Source organism: Argopecten irradians, chromosome 2 (assembly GCF_041381155.1).
Source record: "Argopecten irradians isolate NY chromosome 2, Ai_NY, whole genome shotgun sequence".
Lineage (NCBI taxonomy): Eukaryota > Metazoa > Mollusca > Bivalvia > Pectinida > Pectinidae > Argopecten > Argopecten irradians.
Window position 1 is genome coordinate 56221385 of NC_091135.1, and position 20425 is coordinate 56241809.

The following is a 20425-nucleotide window of genomic DNA, read 5'->3' on the forward strand; positions in this document are numbered from 1 at the left end:
TTTGGACGTTTACTAACCTAAGAATACGGATGTAGCATATAGTAACTAGTACTGAGGGTATATTTATATAAGATAGAGTAGCTAGAACTGTAAATATAGTAACTGAAAACTATATATATTCCATGCTCAGTTGCACAGCACATGCGATTACGGTAGCGATACAGTGACAGCGATACCGCCAGTCGACTATATATTGGGAGCCGTGCTCTCGTTATGGGTGAGTGGTCAACACACTAGCGAAGCTCGCCCGCCGGCCCACTGCGATGTCGCCGTAGGGGGTCAATGAGAACAATAGGCAGTGGTATTTCCACGAAAAAAATAACGCTTTCAAAAAAAATAACGTTTCCAACGATACTCGTAACGTGGTCACGTAAAAAATCACATGTTCTGTTGATGCTAACAAAGTTTCACATAAAAATCACGTAACATTCTGGCAATAACATGGGAAACAAAATCATTAACAATCATTGCTGACACTAACACGTGAAATGAAATGAATAACAATGCAAAATAAATAATAACATCAGCAACTAAATCTAACATCATTTAAAAAAGACAAACGCATGCAAAGATAGAGATAACACAGCAGCAAAAATATAACGTGTGCTAGAAAATAATAACATGCTTTTAGTTAAAGATAACTAAAATTTTGATAATAACAGTAAAACAGATATAACCAACATAAATATTTAAAAAATCACGAATATGGATAAAATAACAGTTTAAGAACGAAAATTAACAGAACAGGGCTACCAGTGAAGTCGGATACAATGGAGTTTGTTTTGACAGTGATTTTAGCATGAACTTGCATATATATTTCACTTTTCATAACGTAGACAAAACGTACAACACAGTGTATTTAATTAAATAAATGCATGTCAGTTTGCATCATGCGTATTGTAACTGTATTCAAGGGACGTGCATTTGATATTTATTTGTGTCTTCCCTGTACGATACGACATATCATATAGAATTACCATCGGTATAGTAGATTTTGTAATGTTCATTTTGAATATATAGCACTTGTTCCAAAATATGCCTCAAATAATGTTGTGATATATATAAATCAGCCATTCAAGAAATGTACACAATTTCGTTAATCAAAACAGATTCCATAATATGCATAACTTCGACAAATAATTTTGTTAATCAGCCATTCAAGAAATGTACACAATTTCGTTAATCAAAACAGATTACGTACGTTATCAGAAACATATCTATATATTATGTTTATAACGTAATAATCAATAAACTTGAAAAACACAATATGTTAAAAAACATCAAATCTTTGTACAGTGTAGTTAAACTATGACCGATTCCAAGGATTTAAACGTCCTTGCCGATTCCAACACAACCCTAATATGTAAGGAATTTTCAATAAATTTATACAGTGAATGCAAACTTTGGAGAAAAAGAACTGTAAATATAGTAACTGAAAACTATATATATTCCATGTTCAGTTGCACAGCACATGCGATACGGTAGCGATACAGTGACAGCGATACCGCCAGTCGACTATATATTGGGAGCCGTGCTCTCGTTATGGGTGAGTGGTCAACACACTAGCGAAGCTCGCCCGCCGGCTCACTGCGCTGTCGCCGTAGGGGGTCAATGAGAACAATAGGCAGTGGTATTTCCACGAAAAAAAATAACGCTTTCAAAAAAAATAACGTTTCCAACGATACTCGTAACGTGGTCACGTAAATAATCACATGTTCTGTTGATGCTAACAAAGTTTCACATAAAAATCACGTAACATTCTGGCAATAACATGGGAAACAAAATCATTAACAATCATTGCTGACACTAACACGTGAAATGAAATGAATAACAATGCAAAATAAATAATAACATCAGCCACTAAATCTAACATCATTTAAAAAAGACAAACGCATGCAAAGATAGAGATAACACAGCAGCAAAAATATAACGTGTGCTAGAAAATAATAACATGCTTTTAGTTAAAGATAACTAAAATTTTGATAATAACAGTAAAACAGATATAACCAACATAAATATTTAACAAATCACGAATATGGTTAAAATAACAGTTTAAGAACGAAAATTAACAGAACAGGGCTACCAGTGAATCTTTTCTGAAATCTCCTATATACATAATTCCTGGTACGCGATTTCCGGTACTGGAACGGCCTCGGGTGCGGCGTGCAAGAAATTTCTACCTTTTCATTTTTCTGACCTTTGACCTCAACAGGAAGCGATTACAATACAACAGCTGGCTCGCTGGTAAACAAAGATCGATGGAGTCACCGTGACAAAAGGTAAGAGTCTTACGTTGTGATTTGCATTATGCTAACAAGTTACTTTTTTAAATGTTTGAAACGACACGAGCTTAAGCGATTATCTTTATGTAACAACTTTAACTTACGATCGCGAGTGTGATAATCTCGAGCTCGTCGGATGTTCGTCTACTAAGATAAGATTTATTTCCAGTACAGGAACGTGTAAGTTCCTCTTCACCGGACTCAAGGTCCATCATTTACATAATTTAAGGATCACTTCCAGTGATATTTCCTTTGTAGTTGTATACTATGTCCTGATTTTGCCAGTTTTTATCTAATCTATTTTTAAAGGTGTTGATATTAGGCGCTGAGACGACGCTTTCTGCTGTTCTGGTAGACTGTTCCAAAGTTTGACAGTTCGAATTTTGAAGGCGTTGCCTCGCAGCTGGGTTTTGGCTTGTTGTGGGAAGAGCATTTTCGAGTTTCCTCTGTTACTGTGTCTTTCTGCTACATCCTTCCAGAGTTGTATGAAGGTACATGCTTCTTTGTCGTATATGCCGTTTATCATTTTATAAAGTTCTATCATATCTCCTCTGGCACGTCGGTATGACAATGTTGGGAGCTTCAGTATTCTAAGCCTTTCTGGGTATGTTAGATTGCCCATTCCTGGAAGACTCTTCTTTGCTCTGCGTTGAACAGCTTCTAGTCTGTCGATGTCCTTAACCTTGAACGGGGCCCATACCGAGCTTGCGTAATCCAGTTGTGTTCTTACCAAACTTTTATATAATGGGATGAAAGATTTAGAGTTCATGAAATTGAAAGTTCTTCTAAGTAGGCCAAAAATCTGATTGGCCTTATTTACTTTTTCGCTTATATGGTTATCAAATGTTAGCTCGTTATCAATAGTTACTCCAATATCCTTTTCCTTGTCCGTTTTCATGAGGTTGTTTCCTAGTAATTTATATGTCCCTGTTGCTCCTTCCATGATACGCTGGTGTCGACCTATGTGCATGTGTTTACATTTTTCAGGATGCATTCTCAACAGCCAAGTATCGCTCCAGGTCCCCATTGTCACGAGATCCTTCTGTAGTGTACATTCATCTTCTCGCTTACTTATTATTTTAAATATCTTGGTGTCATCCGCAAACAGGTACATGTCAGAGTTGACTATTTCCGGTAGATCGTTGACAAATATAACAAACAGTAGTGGACCAAGAACTGACCCCTGTGGGATTCCAGATGATACTTCTGTCCATTCGGAATTGGTTTCCTTAATTGAGACTAACAGGGCCATGTATAGTCTCTATATAAAAAATAGCCAAAAATACATATAAAATAACACAAGGGATTTTATATGTATTTCTGGCTATTTTTTATATAGAAACTATACATGGCCCTGTGATCTACTATACTGATAAACCTAACGTAAACTATTAAGCTGTTATGTTGATGACCAACACTATTTCGTCCATATCATCATCAGCACACGCAAAGCAAATAATTGAAATTTTAGACATAGGCCTATCACAGGGTCATGTATAGTTTCTATATAAAAAATAGCCAGAAATTAATACATATAAAAAATTTATATGTATTTCTGGTTATTTTTTATATAGAAACTATACATGGCCCTGTGGGCCTAGGCCTATTATGTATTAATGTAAGTTAACAATAATGCACATGTGCAGTGCACATGTACATTAACGTTGTTAAGTCTTAAGATCTACATGTACATGAGTGACTATGATCTGAAATTTATCAAACAAGAGTTAAATTTAAAAAAAAACTGAATGTAAAATGTCAGAATTTGATGCATTATATTACATGTTTCTATAATTAGCCTAAAGCATATTTGATACAAACTAAACCAGCTAGAATCCACATGAATAAAAAGAGCTACATGTACTATCAATATTTTAGTAATGTCAAACTCTCTAACCACTTGGTGTGCATCACATAGATGTATAACTTAATTAGGCCTAGAACAATATAAAGAAACTGCAATTTCAGTGCCAGTCAGTTTATGAATTTTATATTTTACTTATGTAGCAATATGGTGTGAAAATGAAGATAGGGTAGCGAAGTGTTCCTTGAAGTTTTTCTGATACTATGAAATGAAAAGGGGTTATACACATGTAAGAGTGATTTACTAAAATCACCATTTTGGCTTTGTTTAGAGGGCACTATTGCCTCATTGTATTGTCTCAGGATGGGATATTGCGCTTGTCTTGGGATCAAGTACTTATTCTCTCCTTGCCTTGGGATGGAGTACTTAATATTCTATCCGTCGACAATAGTATCCGGCAATAGTGCTCTCTCAACCATGTCATAATAGATAACTATATATAGTGATACAATTAATGCACCATAATAGATAAAGCACATACATTGTGTGTATATGAGGAATATTTCCCAGAGTTGTGGATCATATGCCCAAGGGAATGGATTGGAAATCAGTAAAGCATGAAGTTAATCTACAATATTGGCATGACTAATATTAGTGGTATTGTATACACAACTGCTGTGTCATAGACTTATGATTCACGGTGGTTATGCTTGGTTGGACACTATAAGGATATACATGTAATGTCCCTTTTAACTGGTGAAATAATCTTTACTTGAACTTGTACCACCTTTAGTTTAAAATATTCTATTGATACAACACATATTGATTCCTAATGTTTACTAGGCAGGTGTAGTAAACAAGTACATTATAATTAAGGCCAAGACCTACATTTGTAGAAATGACAGTAGCAGAGATAGTCCTAACCAGGTCATGTTTGTTTTAAATTATGTTTTTATTTTATAATTATAATCTTCAGGATTTGCAGTGAATATATTTGATTTGTGTTTATATAGATAGATGGTTAAACAGACATGTTTGTTACCTGTTTCTCTGTATAAATGCAATAATTCGCTTAAATTGTTGAGGTCAAAAACACAGGCACATCGGACCCAATTATTCTTTCACTGAACGTCATTCTCAACAGAAGCAGAGACAAGAAGATTATGTTACAGTGATTTGATGAAATTTTGGTTTGATAACATTTTGGTTGTTATGGAAAGATACAGAAAGTAGACATGCTATAAATATAGTAAACATTATTCCTTGGAAATACAACTTAGCTTGTAATGATACAAATCTAGCTAATTTTCAAGTACATTGTGTGCTTATCAAGGTCTCTTGATCTGAGTCCAATTCTAATCCAGATTTACAGTCTGTGACAACTTTTTTCACTGCTAGTCTTTTGGACTAGCAAACCTCAAAATTTTATTTGTCCGGCTATTTAAACACTAGTTCAAAATAAATATACAGTCATTTTGCTTCAGCACTTTGGTCATCATTTGTTTACGATTTTTTCTCAAAGTACAGTCTGAATGCACTATAAAGGCATTGAAAATGCAATTAACCACTGCAGATATAGTATTTTAAAACAATTTTAATTGGGCGGGAAGCCACTAGTCCAATCAGACTAGTTCATTACAATTAGCACTAGTCTAGCCATGAAATTACTAGTTGTGGGCATCAGACTAGTGCTTAAAGTCGCAGACTGGATTTAGGAGGTCCCATATACCATCTATGAATCCTAGACTTGTAGAGAGGTAGGGGCCCCATATATAAATCCTAGAATTGTACAGAGGTATAGGGGCCCCATCTATGAATCCTAGACTTGTACATAGGTAGAGGCCTCCATCTATGAATTCTAGACTTGTACAGAGGTAGGGGCCTCCATCTATGAATCCTAGACTTGTACAGAGTTAGATCCTCCATCAATGAATCCTAGACTTGTTCAGAGGTAGGGGCCTCCATATATGAATCCTAGACTTGTACAGAGGTAGGGGCCTCCATATATGAATCCTAGACTTAATTGTCCAGAGGTAGAGGCCCCATATATAAATCCTAGACTTGTACAGTGGTAGGGCCCATATATAAAGCCTAGACAGAGGTAGGGGCCTCCATCTATGAATCCTCGACTTGTACAGAGGTAGGGCCCATCTACATGTATGAATCCTAGACTTGTACAGAGGTAGGGCCCATCTACATGTATGAATCCTAGACTTGTACAGAGGTATAGGGGCCTCCATCTATGAATCCTAGACTTGTACAGAGGTATAGGGGCCTCCATCTATGAATCCTAGACTTGTACAGAGTTATAGGGGCCCATATATAAATCCTAGACTTGTACAGAGGTAGGGGCCCTATCTATGAATCCTAGACTTGTACAGAGGTAGGGGCCCCATATATAAATCCTAGACTTGTACAGAGGTAGGGCCCATCTACATCTATGAAACCTAGACTTGTACAGAGGTATAGGGGCCTCCATCTATGAATCCTAGACTTTATTATTAGTTCTAGATATGTTTAAGTCCTAGGTATAGTTGTGGTTTTGTCAAACCGTATATGTTGATTGCTGTGGTTTTTTTTCAAATTGCAAATGTTGATTGACTACAGATAAATGTCACCCTAACCATGCCTGACCAGGTTAAGTTTGAGGCTGCTGACCATGGCCACAGTGTCTTAGCTGGACTTAAGCACCTACGTGACAAACAACAATTGTTTGATGTTATCCTGACTGCACAGAACCAGAAGTTCCCAGCTCACAGAGTCGTGCTAGCATCATGTTGCCAGTATTTTCGGTAAGATACTAGCTGGGATACAGTGTATATGTGTCTAATTGCAGATTGGCCTTAAAAGACATTCTCCCATGTAAAATTAGAACCCATGAAAAAGTTGGGGTTTTTTGGGGTTTTATTTTTTTGGGGGGGGGGGGGGCGTTGCAGGGGGCACATATGAACTGTATAAAGGGATATTGACTGAGGAGCAGAGGTCAATATCCCCTTTTTTTCCGTTCATATCACATTGTACATGTATTTACTATCACAAATGTCCATAACTGTTTTATTATATACTGAGTAAAATAAAACAAAACAAAATATTCTGAATTCATTCAACTTTTACTAAACCTGAATAAATATTTAAAAAAATAAAAAAAAGAAATAAAATGAAGTATTTCAATACTTTTGTCTTGACTATGAACATTCCGTGCTGGGGCTTATGGATCACTCTGGCGCTGTGTATTGGTTTTTATCCCGCCTCAGACAAGAATCTTGTATTCCTATTGGTTAAAATGACGTCACGTGATATCCAAGATATAGTCGTATCAGGTTAGTAGAAATCGTATCTGGTTTGGATGATAGAGTTATTGTTCTTTGCCCCTAACGTCATTAGCAACAAGATGGCGGTCAAGTAACGCTTCGCGACGACGGCACTCAAAGAGATGGAAACAAAATGTTTGAATGATAGCGCTGATGATCACTTTCAAAGCATACCGAAATCGGCAACACTTATTTAGGATTATTTAACAGAAATGGACCATGACAACACATTCGAGTCTTCAATGAGGTGAAAATTGTTTTAAGTTTTGAGTTGTTTTGATTTCCATACTCAGTACATAATGCATTTTGCAGTTACTTCATTGAAAGGGTCTTCGACGGGATAAATTCGTTACACAGTTTGTTAGTGACCTATAATACGGGAAAAATATTGGGTCTGAAATAAACTTGTATCAGACTCGGCTTCGCCTTGCCCGATACAAGTTTATTTTAGACCCAATATTTTTCCTGTATTATAGGTCACTAACACTAACACAAACTGTGTTACTAAAAATATACAGTTTATTGAGATTTGTGTTGTATTTCATAGTATGATCATTTTTATCTTCATGTGAAATTTATACTTGTGTCCCAGGGCAATGTTCACAGATGGGTTGAAGGAATGTCAACAAATGGAAATCCAGCTGAATGGTGTTACAGCAATAGGAATAAATAATCTTATTGACTTTGCCTACACCTCCAAGATCCTTCTTAACTTTGGTAAGTTTAATAAATTATGTACATACATACATGAATATCAAAAAAAAAAAAAAAAAATCATGAACTTTGTCTACAGCTCCAAGATCATTATTAACTTTGCTTACACCTCCAAGATCCTTCTTAACTTTGGTAAGTTTAATACATATACAATGTATATAAATTATTTTTATAAGATTCATTGTTAACATTGCCTACACCTCCAGGATCCTGCTTACCTTTGGTAAGTGTAATACATATATCAACTTCATATCAAAGATACACAATTTAACAAAAAATGACAATTTATTGACTAGTGCTCTGTCCGGGCCTCAAACTCACAATCTACGGCACCCAATTGCCTTGCCAAACATACCTCCTCTTTCTACCACTGCGCCACATCCGCGTCCCCAAAAAGGATATTTCTATGACGAAGTGATAGTCGGTTCGATATGCTGACATGATCACTGTGGAAATTATCAAATTATACCTTTGGATCAACAACACAAAGTGCATATGATACATTGTGATTAATAATTATGAATATCAAAGAAACATAATTTAACAAAGTATGACAATTTATTTGATTCGTGCCCTATCCGGGCCTCGAACTCACGATCTACGGCACCCAATCACCTAGCCAAACATATCTGCGCTTCTACCACCGCGCCATATCCATGTCCCCAAAAAAGGATGTTCTTATGAAGAAGTGATAGTCGGTTCAATATGCTGACATGATCACTGTAGAAATTGTCAAGTTATACCTTTGGATCAACAACACATAGTACATATGATACATTGTGTTTAATTATGAAATATAAAAAAAAAACACGATTTAACAAAGTACATGTATGACAATTTATTGACTGATGTCCTATCAGGGCCTCGAACTCACAATCTACAGCAAACAATCGCCTAGCCAGGATAGGGGAGTATAATACATATATCAACTTCATCAACTTTGCCTACAACTCTATAATTCAATTCAATTCTTTTCTATATCATAGTTAAATCCAGTCAATTTATACATTATATTTACATTCACTTGCCACTTCTACAATATAAACTATATAACCAAGGCAAAGTGAAGTCTTTAGGGACATAACTGACACCCAAAACGTGACCATTGTGATGTCACTAATGTTGACATAGTAACATAAACTGATCACCGGCAAAATGGCTCTTCCATGCATCTTGTAGATTTATTCGTCGTTGGGTGTTTTTAGTCTAACTTTAAGCCATACTGTATGTTAAAATATTAAACTATCTTCCCAATAGAGTCTATGATCTATATAGATGTCAGAGCTACGCAGATTATGAGATGAAAGCCTGCAAAATTCTGGTATTTATACAGACCATGGATTCCATAGGAAGACAGTTTAATACTTAAATAACAACATCAGTAACTGTAGTCAATAATACACCATATAACCTATATAGCTTTGCCTACAGCCCCAATATCCTTCTGCTTTATTTATTATAATATTCTATAATATTCCAGGGGTTACTATCACAGTGCAGTTGTTATAGAATTTAATTATTATCCACCCCAGGACTATGTCATAGTAAAACTGAAGTACTTAAGGAGAAAAAGACTGACCATTCAGAGTAAGTGCGGCCTACTTTGTACAAAGTAATCATTTGGAAATTATGAAGAAAGCAACGACCAACTTTAAAGCCATACAGTCAATCACAGTATATGTTGATTTTACATTACATGACCAAACATACCTGTTTCCCTGTTGTTACACACACTGTCTTATATTGTCTTATATAGTCAAGGGGTGGGTACTCCATCTACATTTCCTTGCATGGTCACTGGTTGTATCAAATATTCTTCATAGAGTTACCCTCTTTTTCAGACAACATCGAGGACATTCTGCTGTCTGCCAACCACATCCAGATGTTACCAGTACTTAAGGCCTGCTCAGACTTTCTCCGGGATCACCTCAGTGTTGAGAACTGTGCAAACATGGCTAACTGGGCCGACCTGTTTTCCTTGGTGGAGTTAAAAGTTCACATTCTTCAGTTCATCTGCAGAAACTTCACAGCCATTACCAGTTCATCGGAATTTTTCCAGTTTCCTGAATCATTAGTAGAAAATGTGTTATTTTGTAATTACCCAATTAATTGTTCAGAGGTGGACTTGCTGTCGTCGGTGCTAATGTGGGTTTGCCATCAGCCAGATACAAGACTTAGCCAAGTTGGCCATGTGCTGGATGGTATTAAATGGGAGAATATCTCTAATGAGGATCTGAATAAACTCGCCCTTAATGTCCACTTTAAGAAATTGTTGGAATCCAGTATTTCATTAAAGAGTGTTTTATCTAGAGAAGTGTCATCTGAAGTGCCATGCCTGCAATGGTGTGGTCTGGTCAATACAAGAGGCTACAAGAAAGCACTGGTGTGTGTTGGTGGGTTTAGTCCCCGAAGTGGCATGACCAACGATTTGAGGTATTGCCTAGTTGGTTCTAGGACATGGAAATCTCTTACACAGATCCCACATGTTCAGCAATGCAATTTTGGTCTGGCTGTCATGGGCAACTGTCTTTATGTTGTGGGTGGATGTTACAATGATAACATGCAGGAAATCGTTCATAATTATGGTTTTAAATACGACCCTGCAACATATGCATGGACTTCCATTCCAGCAATGAGATCAGAACGCTGTCGTTTCTTCCTGGGAGAGGCTAAAGGAAAACTGTTTGCCATTGGTGGCGACCCGTCGGCTAATAATTCCCAGGCTGAAGATGCTGCACCATGTGAGTGTTACGATCCTGAGGAGAATAGCTGGACACAGGTCATGTCAATGCCAATAAATCGCTCACAGCATGCTGGTGTTGCAGTAGGGGATTTTCTTTATGTTTCGGGGGGATTACAAGACATTGAGGATGAAACTTTCTCAGACTTCTATAAGTACGATACAAACTGTGACAGCTGGACCGCGCTGGCACAGATGTTGATGCCTCGCGCAGACCATACTCTCTTTGTTTATAATGGTTTGATACATGTGATTGGTGGGTGGTATGAAGACCTGGCCAATCACCAACGGCGTATGGCAGCCAACATTGACCGTTTTATTGAAAGTGAGAATCGATGGGAAACTATAGGAGTAGTTCCTCATCCCCGACTGTACGCCACATACTCTGTGGTAGAAGGGAGCGTCTCAGTCATTGGTGGCTGGATCAATGGCGATTATATGAGGAAGGCAAGCACAATACAAACATATGATCTGGTAACCGGAAACTGGACAGAGGAGGAGAGCAGACAGATAGAGCTGTGGGAACATAGCGTCTGCTCTATGTACCTACCAGATTATCATCACACTTAAACATAAGGAGAAGGGGGGCATCACTGGTCGTTTAAGCGCTATCTGACCATAATTTCTTGAAACAAACATAAGTCTTGACAAAGTCAGTTTTTTTTGTTTTGAGAGTTTTTGCTAGGGTATGGCCACATCTTCAGCTGTGGTGAAAATCAAGGAACCCCTTTCTGCTGTACAAGTTTTTAGGTCATCTGACCGAAGGTCAGGATGACCTATTGTCATCGTGTTTTGTCCGTCGTCGTGCGCCGTCCGCCGTCCGCCGTGCGTCGTGCGTAAGACTATTTATACAAAAGCCTACTCCTCCTTAACCCTTGAGCGGATTACATCCATATTTGGTGTGAAACATCATTGGGGGAGGACAATCATATTTTATATAAATGAAACTGGGCCGACCCCTAGGGGCTGAGGGGTGGGGCCCCAAAAGGGCAAATTTTCTTAATTTAAGCTTTAAAATCCTACTCCTCTTTCATCCTTGGATGGATTTCATCCATATTTGGTGTGAAACATCATTGGGGAAGGACAATCATATTTTATATAAATGAGCCTGGTCCGACCCCTAGGGGCTGAGGGGTGGGGCCCCAAAAGGGCAAATTTTCTTAATTTAAGCTTTTAAATCCTACTCCTCCTTCATCCTTGGACAGATTACATCCATGTTTGGTGTGAAACATCATTGGGGAAGGACAATCATATTTTATATAAATGAGCGTGGTCCGACCCCTAGGGGCTGAGGGGTGGGGCCCCAAAAGTGCAAATTTTCTTAATTTAAGCTTTAAAATCCTACTCCTCTTTCATCCTTGGATGGATTTCATCCATATTTGGTGTGAAACATCATTGGGGAAGGACAATCATATTTTATATAAATGAGCCTGGTCCGACCCCTAGGGGCTGAGGGGTGGGGCCCCAAAAGGGCAAATTTTCTTAATTTAAGCTTTTAAATCCTACTCCTCCTTCATCCTTGGACAGATTACATCCATGTTTGGTGTGAAACATCATTGGGGAAGGACAATCATATTTTATATAAATGAGCCTGGTCCGACCCCTAGGGGCTGAGGGGTGGGGCCCCAAAAGGGCAAATTTTCTTAATTTAAGCTTTAAAATCCTACTCCTCTTTCATCCTTGGATGGATTTCATCCATATTTGGTGTGAAACATCATTGGGGAAGGACAATCATATTTTATATAAATGAGCCTGGTCCGACCCCTAGGGGCTGAGGGGTGGGGCCCCAAAAGGGCAAATTTTCTTAATTTAAGCTTTTAAATCCTACTCCTCCTTCATCCTTGGACAGATTACATCCATGTTTGGTGTGAAACATCATTGGGGAAGGACAATCATATTTTATATAAATGAGCGTGGTCCGACCCCTAGGGGGCTGAGAGGTGGGGCCCCAAAAGTGCAAATTTTCTTAATTTAAGCTTTAAAATCCTACTCCTCTTTCATCCTTGGATGGATTTCATCCATATTTGGTGTGAAACATCATTGGGGAAGGACAATCATATTTTATATAAATGAGCCTGGTCCCACCCCTAGGGGCTGAGGGGTGGGGCCCCAAAAGGGCAAATTTTCTTAATTTAAGCTTTTAAATCATACTCCTCCTTCATCCTTGGACAGATTACATCCATGTTTGGTGTGAAACATCATTGGGGAAGGACAATCATATTTTATATAAATGAGCGTGGTCCGACCCCTAGGGGCTGAGGGGTGGGGCCCCAAAAGTGCAAATTTTCTTAATTTAAGCTTTAAAATCCTACTCCTCTTTCATCCTTGGATGGATTTCATCTATATTTGGTGTAAAATATCATTGGGGAAGGACAATCATATTTTATATAAATGAGCCTGGTCCGACCCCTAGGGGCTGAGAAGTGGGGCCACAAATGGGGAAATTTTTTTAATTTTAGCTTTAAAATCCTACTCCTCCTTCATCCTTGAATGGATTTCATCTATATTTGCTGTGAAACATCATTGGGGATGGACAATCATATTTTATATCAATGAGATAGGTCCGACCCCAAGAGGCAGAGGGGCGGGGCCCCAAAAGGGGAAATTTTCTTAATTTAAGCTTTTAAATCCTACTCCTCCTTCATCCTTGGATGAATTTCATCCATATTTGGTGTGAAACATCATTTGGGAAGGACAATCATATTTTATATAAATGAGCCTGGTCCGACCCCTAGGGGCTGAGGGGTGGGGCCCCAAAAGGGCAAATTTTCTTAATTTTAGCTGGCCCACTTCCTGTTTTCAGGTTTCGGTCTCTGTTCTCAATGAAAATTAGTCTATAGGGGTTTAAATTGATGCAGAAAAACATGCAAACGTTTTCGTGAAGATTTTAGTATTTCAAGATGGCCGCTGACCCACTTCCTGTTTTCAGGTTTCAGTCTCCGATCTCAAGGAAAATTGGTCTATAGGGGTTTTAATTGATTCAGAAGGGGGAACTTCAGGTGAGGACAATCATATTTTATAAAGGACCGAGCTAAGACCCATGGGGATAGTACGGCGGATGTCCAAAATGGAAGCTTTGCTGAAATTTGGCTTTAAAATCTGACTCCTCCTTATATTAATCCATAAATGGGTTACAACCATATATGGATGAAGGGCTACCAAGTTTGTTCAACAAATGACATTTACCTATTTCAGAAACTTACATATTCATCTAAGGAGTTCCTCGTATTGTTTATATTAATCTTTAACCAATACTTTATACTGTGACTTTGTTGTTTTGTGCAATGAGTCAGATGACCGTTAAGGCCCATGGGCCTCTTGTTGTCATTAACCGCGGATGTTATCCCGTAGTGAATAGTATTCATAATGTTGATGATCATACCCTATTAAGATATGTAGATTAATTGCTGTATTGGTGCATATTTCAGCAAGAAGATGGGTTATAGATTTTTACTTTTTAGGTCACCTGATCATAGGTCACGGTGACCTATTGCGATAGTCTTTTGTCCGTCGTCGTCCGTCTTTCGTCGTGTATCGTGCATCGTGCGACGTTCGTTAACATTTCCTTGTGAATGCGATTACGCGAGTAAATACCAACTGACCTTAATGAAACTTTGTATGAAGACTAACATTGGAAAGATCTCACATAAGAAGGAAAATGAGCTTGATTCAGCGGAAATTGACGGAGTTATTGCCCTTGGCACTAATACTTTCTATTGGGCCTTGTGAACGTGATTACTTTAGTAAATATGAACAGAGCTTAATAAAACTTTGTGTGTAGACTAACATTGGAACGATCTCGGACGAGTTCGAAAATCCGTATGATTCAACGGTAATTTACAGAGTTATTTCCCTTTGCACTGATAATTACTATTGGACCTTGTGAACGCGATAACTTTAGTAAATATGAACCGAGCTTAATGAAACTTTGTTTGTAGACTAACATTGGAACGATCTCGGACGTGTTCCAAAGTCCTTATGATTCAACGGTAATTTTTGGACTAATTGCCCTTTGCACTAAAATATTATTCGATCTTATGAACACGATAATTTGAGTAGATATGCACCGAGCTTAATGAAACTTTTATGTAGACTAACATTGGACAGATCTCATTCTAGTTTGAAAATCAGTTTGCATCACTTGTAACTTACGGAGTTATTGCCCTTTGCAATTATAATTATTGAATCTTGTGAACATGATAAATTTAGTTAAGGAATAGATGTTTATTTTGTTGAGGTAATGAGGGTATAATGTGATAATGGAGCACGTGTAAATTATGTAACCCCGCCGAAGCCGGTTTACATAAAATTTACACGGGCTCCATTATCATTATACCCTCATAACCTCAACAAAAAAACATTTATTCCTTATATTTACAGTTTTTCAAGTAAATGGATATTATTAATTCCCGCCGTAGTTGCATATTGTTATTAAATACACATATTTTGTTCTCTCCCGTCATCGTCAACGAATTCGATTGAACAGCTGATTGGAATCGAGTCATTCATATGTTCCCGCCAAAAGTGGGGTCATGATCCAACGTTGCTACGCCATCGACTATTCACGTAACAATAGAATCGCCGCGCGTGTTGTGCTAACATTATACACTGATAATGATAATACTAGAAAGCATGGTTATTGAGTCCATGTCAGTGCAAACTGTAAATATTTAATATTATCAAAGCTTAATGAAACTTTGCATATAGACTACCATTGGAAATATCTCGAACAAGTTTGAAAATAAATTTAATTACGGTGTTTTTGCCCTTTGCAATAATTATTGAACCTTGTGAACACAGTAATGTGAGGAAATATGCAACAAGCTTAATGAAACTTTGTATGTAGACCTATTAGATGTATGTTCCTATTTCTTGAACAAAAGACATCAGTTGGCTTGTAAATTACATAAATCATTTGATCAAATATCAGGTGACCGTTAAGGCCCATGGGCCTCTTGTTATTATTTATGTATAATACTCAGAGATAATTATATTTCACTGTAACATATTTTTTTTAAGATATACTTTTAGCAGAGTATCGTATTAAAATGTTATTTGATTTGATTTTAACATTTTAATTAATTTTAGAGAGTGTTTTTCATAATGACATTGTTTCGGTAATACTTTTAGTATGGCACTATTTTAGTGAGCATCACCATGTTTACAGTCTTTTAGTAAAGTTTCCATAGAAAACATTCTTTTCTGTATCATGTTTATAACAATTTTCATAGGTTTTCCATTTCATGGGTTTTTTATGGATATTATTAATGGGTTTTTTTCTTAAATATTTAGCCTGGTTCCCTGGATATTTTTAGAGGAGTTTCCCTGGATATTTTTAATGGAGTTTCCATGAATGATATTTTAGTAGGGTTTCCATGGATAATATTTTTAGTAGGTTTCAAATGGATAATATTTTTTGTTGGGATTCCATGAATATTTAAAGCTGACAATGCAAGTTAAAATTATTAACATGATTTTTTTTTAAATAAGTATACTCGTTTTTCCAAGAATCGTTTATGAGACATTCCCCGGTTGAGGACAGCCATTTTTGTTTTACATTCTGACGACTCACCGACCCCTATATAAAGCGCGTGAATCGACACACGTGCGCTCATTCATGTACCTATACACCTAGCAGTCCACAGGTTATATCACCTACAAATAGGTAAACAAAACCCTCACCTGTAAAACTATATGGGACTTTTTTTAGCAAGAAAACATTTTAACTCCTCTAAGTTGTCATTTAGATGTTTCTCAAAATAAAATTCCAACGCAAGTGAATAGAAATCCAAAAATAATCCGTCCACATATCTCCACGTATATCATCGTACCCGACGCACTCAACTGACCATATGCACGTGACTATGTACCTGACCCGAACGAGCGACAAGTATCAAGGACACACACTAGTCGTTGTACATGCACGTGTAAAACTTAGTGTATATTGAAGTGTTTTATTAGTTCGTATTGGACATGTGTTGGGATATAGCTGACAACACATTCATCTATTACTTCAATGAAATATTGTCAGGTGAGTGCAGTGTTTATTTTCAATTTGACATTGTTATTTGCAATATCGGGGCATGTGTATCTGAGACAAGATATGCTTAGAATGATACACGTGTGTCAAGTGTCCCGTGCTTTATATAGGGGGTTGGCCAGTGAAGGTTACTAAGCAGAGCAAAAGAAAAATGGCTGCCACTTCCTTAGATACCACACTGTCATAACTAGGGGATGTCTCAGAAACAATTTTTGAAAAAAAAAATATTTCGTTAATATTTTTTTTTTTAATTTCAACTGCATGTTTTTAACTTGCATTGTCAGCTTTAAGTAAGGTTTTCGTGTATAAAAGTTAAAATTGGGTTTCCCTGTATGATGGTTTAGTAGGGTTCCCATATATAACATTCATTTAAATGTGTTTCCAGGGAACTTTCCCTGGAGAAGTACTCTATGTGAAATGTTTTGTTATAGTTCGTTTCCGTGAAGAACATTCTTTTAGTGATGTTTCAAAAACTGACATTTTCAAGTGTGATTTTCTTAGATGACATGTTTTAGTTGAGTTTCCCTAAATTAAATGCTCTAAATAGGATTTTACTTGGTTACATTTTTATTTTTTTTTCTCTGGACATTCATATAGTGGAATTTTTTGGTCATCTGACCCTTTAAGCGCCTTCCGTCATTCGTATACTTCGATTCGCAACAGCCGCCATCTTGAAAACATATCTTTAACTTCTTGACTAGTGCTATTTCGCTGAAATTTGCCTGAAATGATCCTGACCTGGAGTTGGTTGTTCTATTAAAAGTTAACTGAGGATCAAGTTAATTGACCTTTGAACAGTCGGTCCTTTCCAGTTGAAAAAAATTGCCACCATGACACCATATCCAATTGATTTCCTATACGACTGTTGCGAAGGTAGCCAGATGAACGTTAAGGCCCTTGGGCCTCTTGTCTTTCATGACGATGTACTTATACTGTAATTTTCTATGGTGACAATTTTTAGCTTGGTTTCTTTGCAGAACAAACTTTTAGTGTTTTTTTTAAACGGGATATTCTTGTACAGTACAAACATTTGCATTTCCCTGAAAATATGCTATAATAAAGTGACGTTTTCCGTAATTTTCCGAGTTTTTCTAAATACATATAGCGTTGGTTTTTTTTTTTAAATTTCAAAGAATGACATTTTTAAGAGGGTTTTCCTTTACAATGCTTAGTGGGGTTTCCCCTGATGCCATTCACTTAGTAGGGTTTTCCCCCAGATGCCATTCTCAAAGTAGGGTATTCTTTGATGACATATTTAGTTGGGTTTCCCCTGATGCCATTCACTAAGTAGGGTTTTCCCCCAGATGCCATTCTCAAAGTAGGGTATTCTTTGATGACATATTTAGTTGGGTTTCCCCTGATGCCATTCACTAAGTAGGGTTTTTTCCCAGATGCCATTCTCAAAGTAGGGTATTCTTTGATGACATATTTAGTTGGGTTTCCCCTGATGCCATTCACTAAGTAGGGTTTTCCCCCAGATGCCATTCTCAAAGTAGGGTATTCTTTGATGACATATTTAGTTGGGTTTCCCCTGATGCCATTCACTAAGTAGGGTTTTTTCCCAGATGCCATTCTCAAAGTAGGTATTCTTTGATGACATATTTAGTTGGGTTTCCCCTGCTGCCATTCTCTAAGTAGGGTATTCTTTGATGACATATTTAGTTGGGTTTCCCCTGCTGCCATTCTCTAAGAAGTGTTTTTAGCTCACCTTGCCTAAAGGACCGGTGAGCTTATGTCATGGCGCAGCGTCCGTCCGTCGTCCGTCAACATTTCCTTTAAATCGCGACTAGTAATAGAGTTGTACATGGATTTTAATTTGGCTAGTAACATCCTTTAGGGAATCGGGAGTTTGTATAAATTTTGGCTATGACCATCGGGGGCAAGAAATGCGGAAAATTTGAGGTAAATATTTAAATTCCTTCAGAAAAGAAACTATAAACCTATATTCAGAACATTACTTGGCACTTCAGACCAGGTGAGCGATACAGGCCCTTTGGGCCTCGTATTTGATGACAGATTTTAGATGGGTTTCCCCTGATGCCATTCTCTAAGTAGGGTTTTTTGATGACATATTTTAATTGGGGTTCCCCAGATGCCATTTTCTAAGTAGGTTTTTTATGACATATTTTAGTTGGGTTGCCACTGATAGCATTCTCTAACAGGGTTTTCTTTATTACATTGGTTTTTCTGGATATTCGTTTTTTCTATGATGACATTTAGTGTTTAAGTTTCCTGTCACAAAAAGTGTAGTTCTGAGATTACATAATATTGTCACTTTCTTCAGTAAACATTTTAATTTTAAAGTTTTTTTTATATGGAGCTCAGACTGCTTCATTTTCCTTATCTCATCATACTAGTATGTATCCTTTGTTCGGAACCGAGGGAAATAGGCAAGTTCGAGGGAAACTAGAAATTTGCTATATTACCCAACTACCTACTTTATCTGTTTTAATATACCGATACATACAAAAGCTATGATAAGACTGAAATGTTTTTTGGTCTCATACGTTATATCCGTGTCGCGTACGTCCTGCTAATATGATAGTCATTAGAGATTATACATTATTAAATTATTTTGAGATGACAATTGTGATTCCATGTCCGTTTTGTTATACTTCTAATTATACCATGTGTTCAAGTTTGATCTGCTATAAGTTCTCAATATTTCAACATTTTAAATCATTATGTATAATTATGAAATTATATACATTGTACAATGTACATGTACTGCTGGAATTCTGAGACGTTAACCACTTACAGGTAGCCTACATTACAAATGTACGTATACGTACGTATTAAAGGTATTGTCCGCTGGTCTCATTACATTTTCCACAAACATTTTACTTAAAGATAAATATGACGACGTGTTAAGTAACATTTTCCGACCACTACAAACGTCGTTTGGTTACGTCAACGGAGACGGTGTGATCGGAAACAAGCCCCGCCCACTTTGAATCTGATTGGTTCGACAAAATACTCGATTGCGGGTGTGGGTTAGCTTCTAGGGGTGTGTGAGCTTGAAAAACTAACATACAGCTAGCGAGGTTTTTGGAAAAATAGTAGGAAGCTGGTAAATTTAACAAAGTAATAGGCCATGGGCTAGGAGGGTCCCACATGCACCCCCCCCCCCCCCAAACCTCCGAACCAATATTTTTCTGAACCCTTATGACCCACTGATCACAAATCAAAATGTTAACATTGCATAAGTTGGGATGAACTTCCGGTTATGACGTCATCAAGATGGCCGCCATCTCGAATTTGACTAAAAATTGAAAAAAATAGTCATAACATTGACATTTTTCAACCGAAGTAGATAAATGAGGTATCAAAATGACCACAATAGAACAACAAATACATATCAGGACCAAAAAATCCAATATATGTAGTGATTTCTACGCAGGAAATGAAAAAATCTGATTTTAACCTCAAAAATGGAGATTTTTCAGCAATTTTTTTCATATTTAGCTTGACGCAGCAAAAATGTTTCCCAACAGCAAACTATTATTTCTAATAAGTTTTTTGACCACTTATCAA

General features: G+C 37.1%; 1 protein-coding gene across 1 annotated transcript; it reads left to right on the forward strand.

The window, feature by feature from the left end:
* The first annotated feature begins 2130 nt into the window (after positions 1-2130).
* LOC138316022 (kelch-like protein 26) lies at positions 2131-19484 on the forward strand. Its single transcript, XM_069257495.1, has 4 exons — positions 2131-2279; positions 6694-6878; positions 7990-8114; positions 9953-19484. Exons 2-4 carry the CDS (start codon positions 6712-6714, stop codon positions 11419-11421), a joined length of 1761 nt encoding a protein of 586 aa, XP_069113596.1. The 5' UTR covers positions 2131-2279; positions 6694-6711; the 3' UTR covers positions 11422-19484.
* Positions 19485-20425: the final 941 nt, after the last annotated feature.

Excerpts from the sequence above, each read along its gene's own strand:
- LOC138316022 (XM_069257495.1), top strand. The coding sequence starts at position 6,712 with ATGCCTGACCAGGTTAAGTTTGAGGCTGCTGACCATGGCCACAGTGTC. Across the intron at positions 6,879-7,989 it reads TCATGTTGCCAGTATTTTCG|GGCAATGTTCACAGATGGGT; the intron begins GTAAGATACTAG and ends CTTGTGTCCCAG. Across the intron at positions 8,115-9,952 it reads CAAGATCCTTCTTAACTTTG|ACAACATCGAGGACATTCTG; the intron begins GTAAGTTTAATA and ends CCTCTTTTTCAG.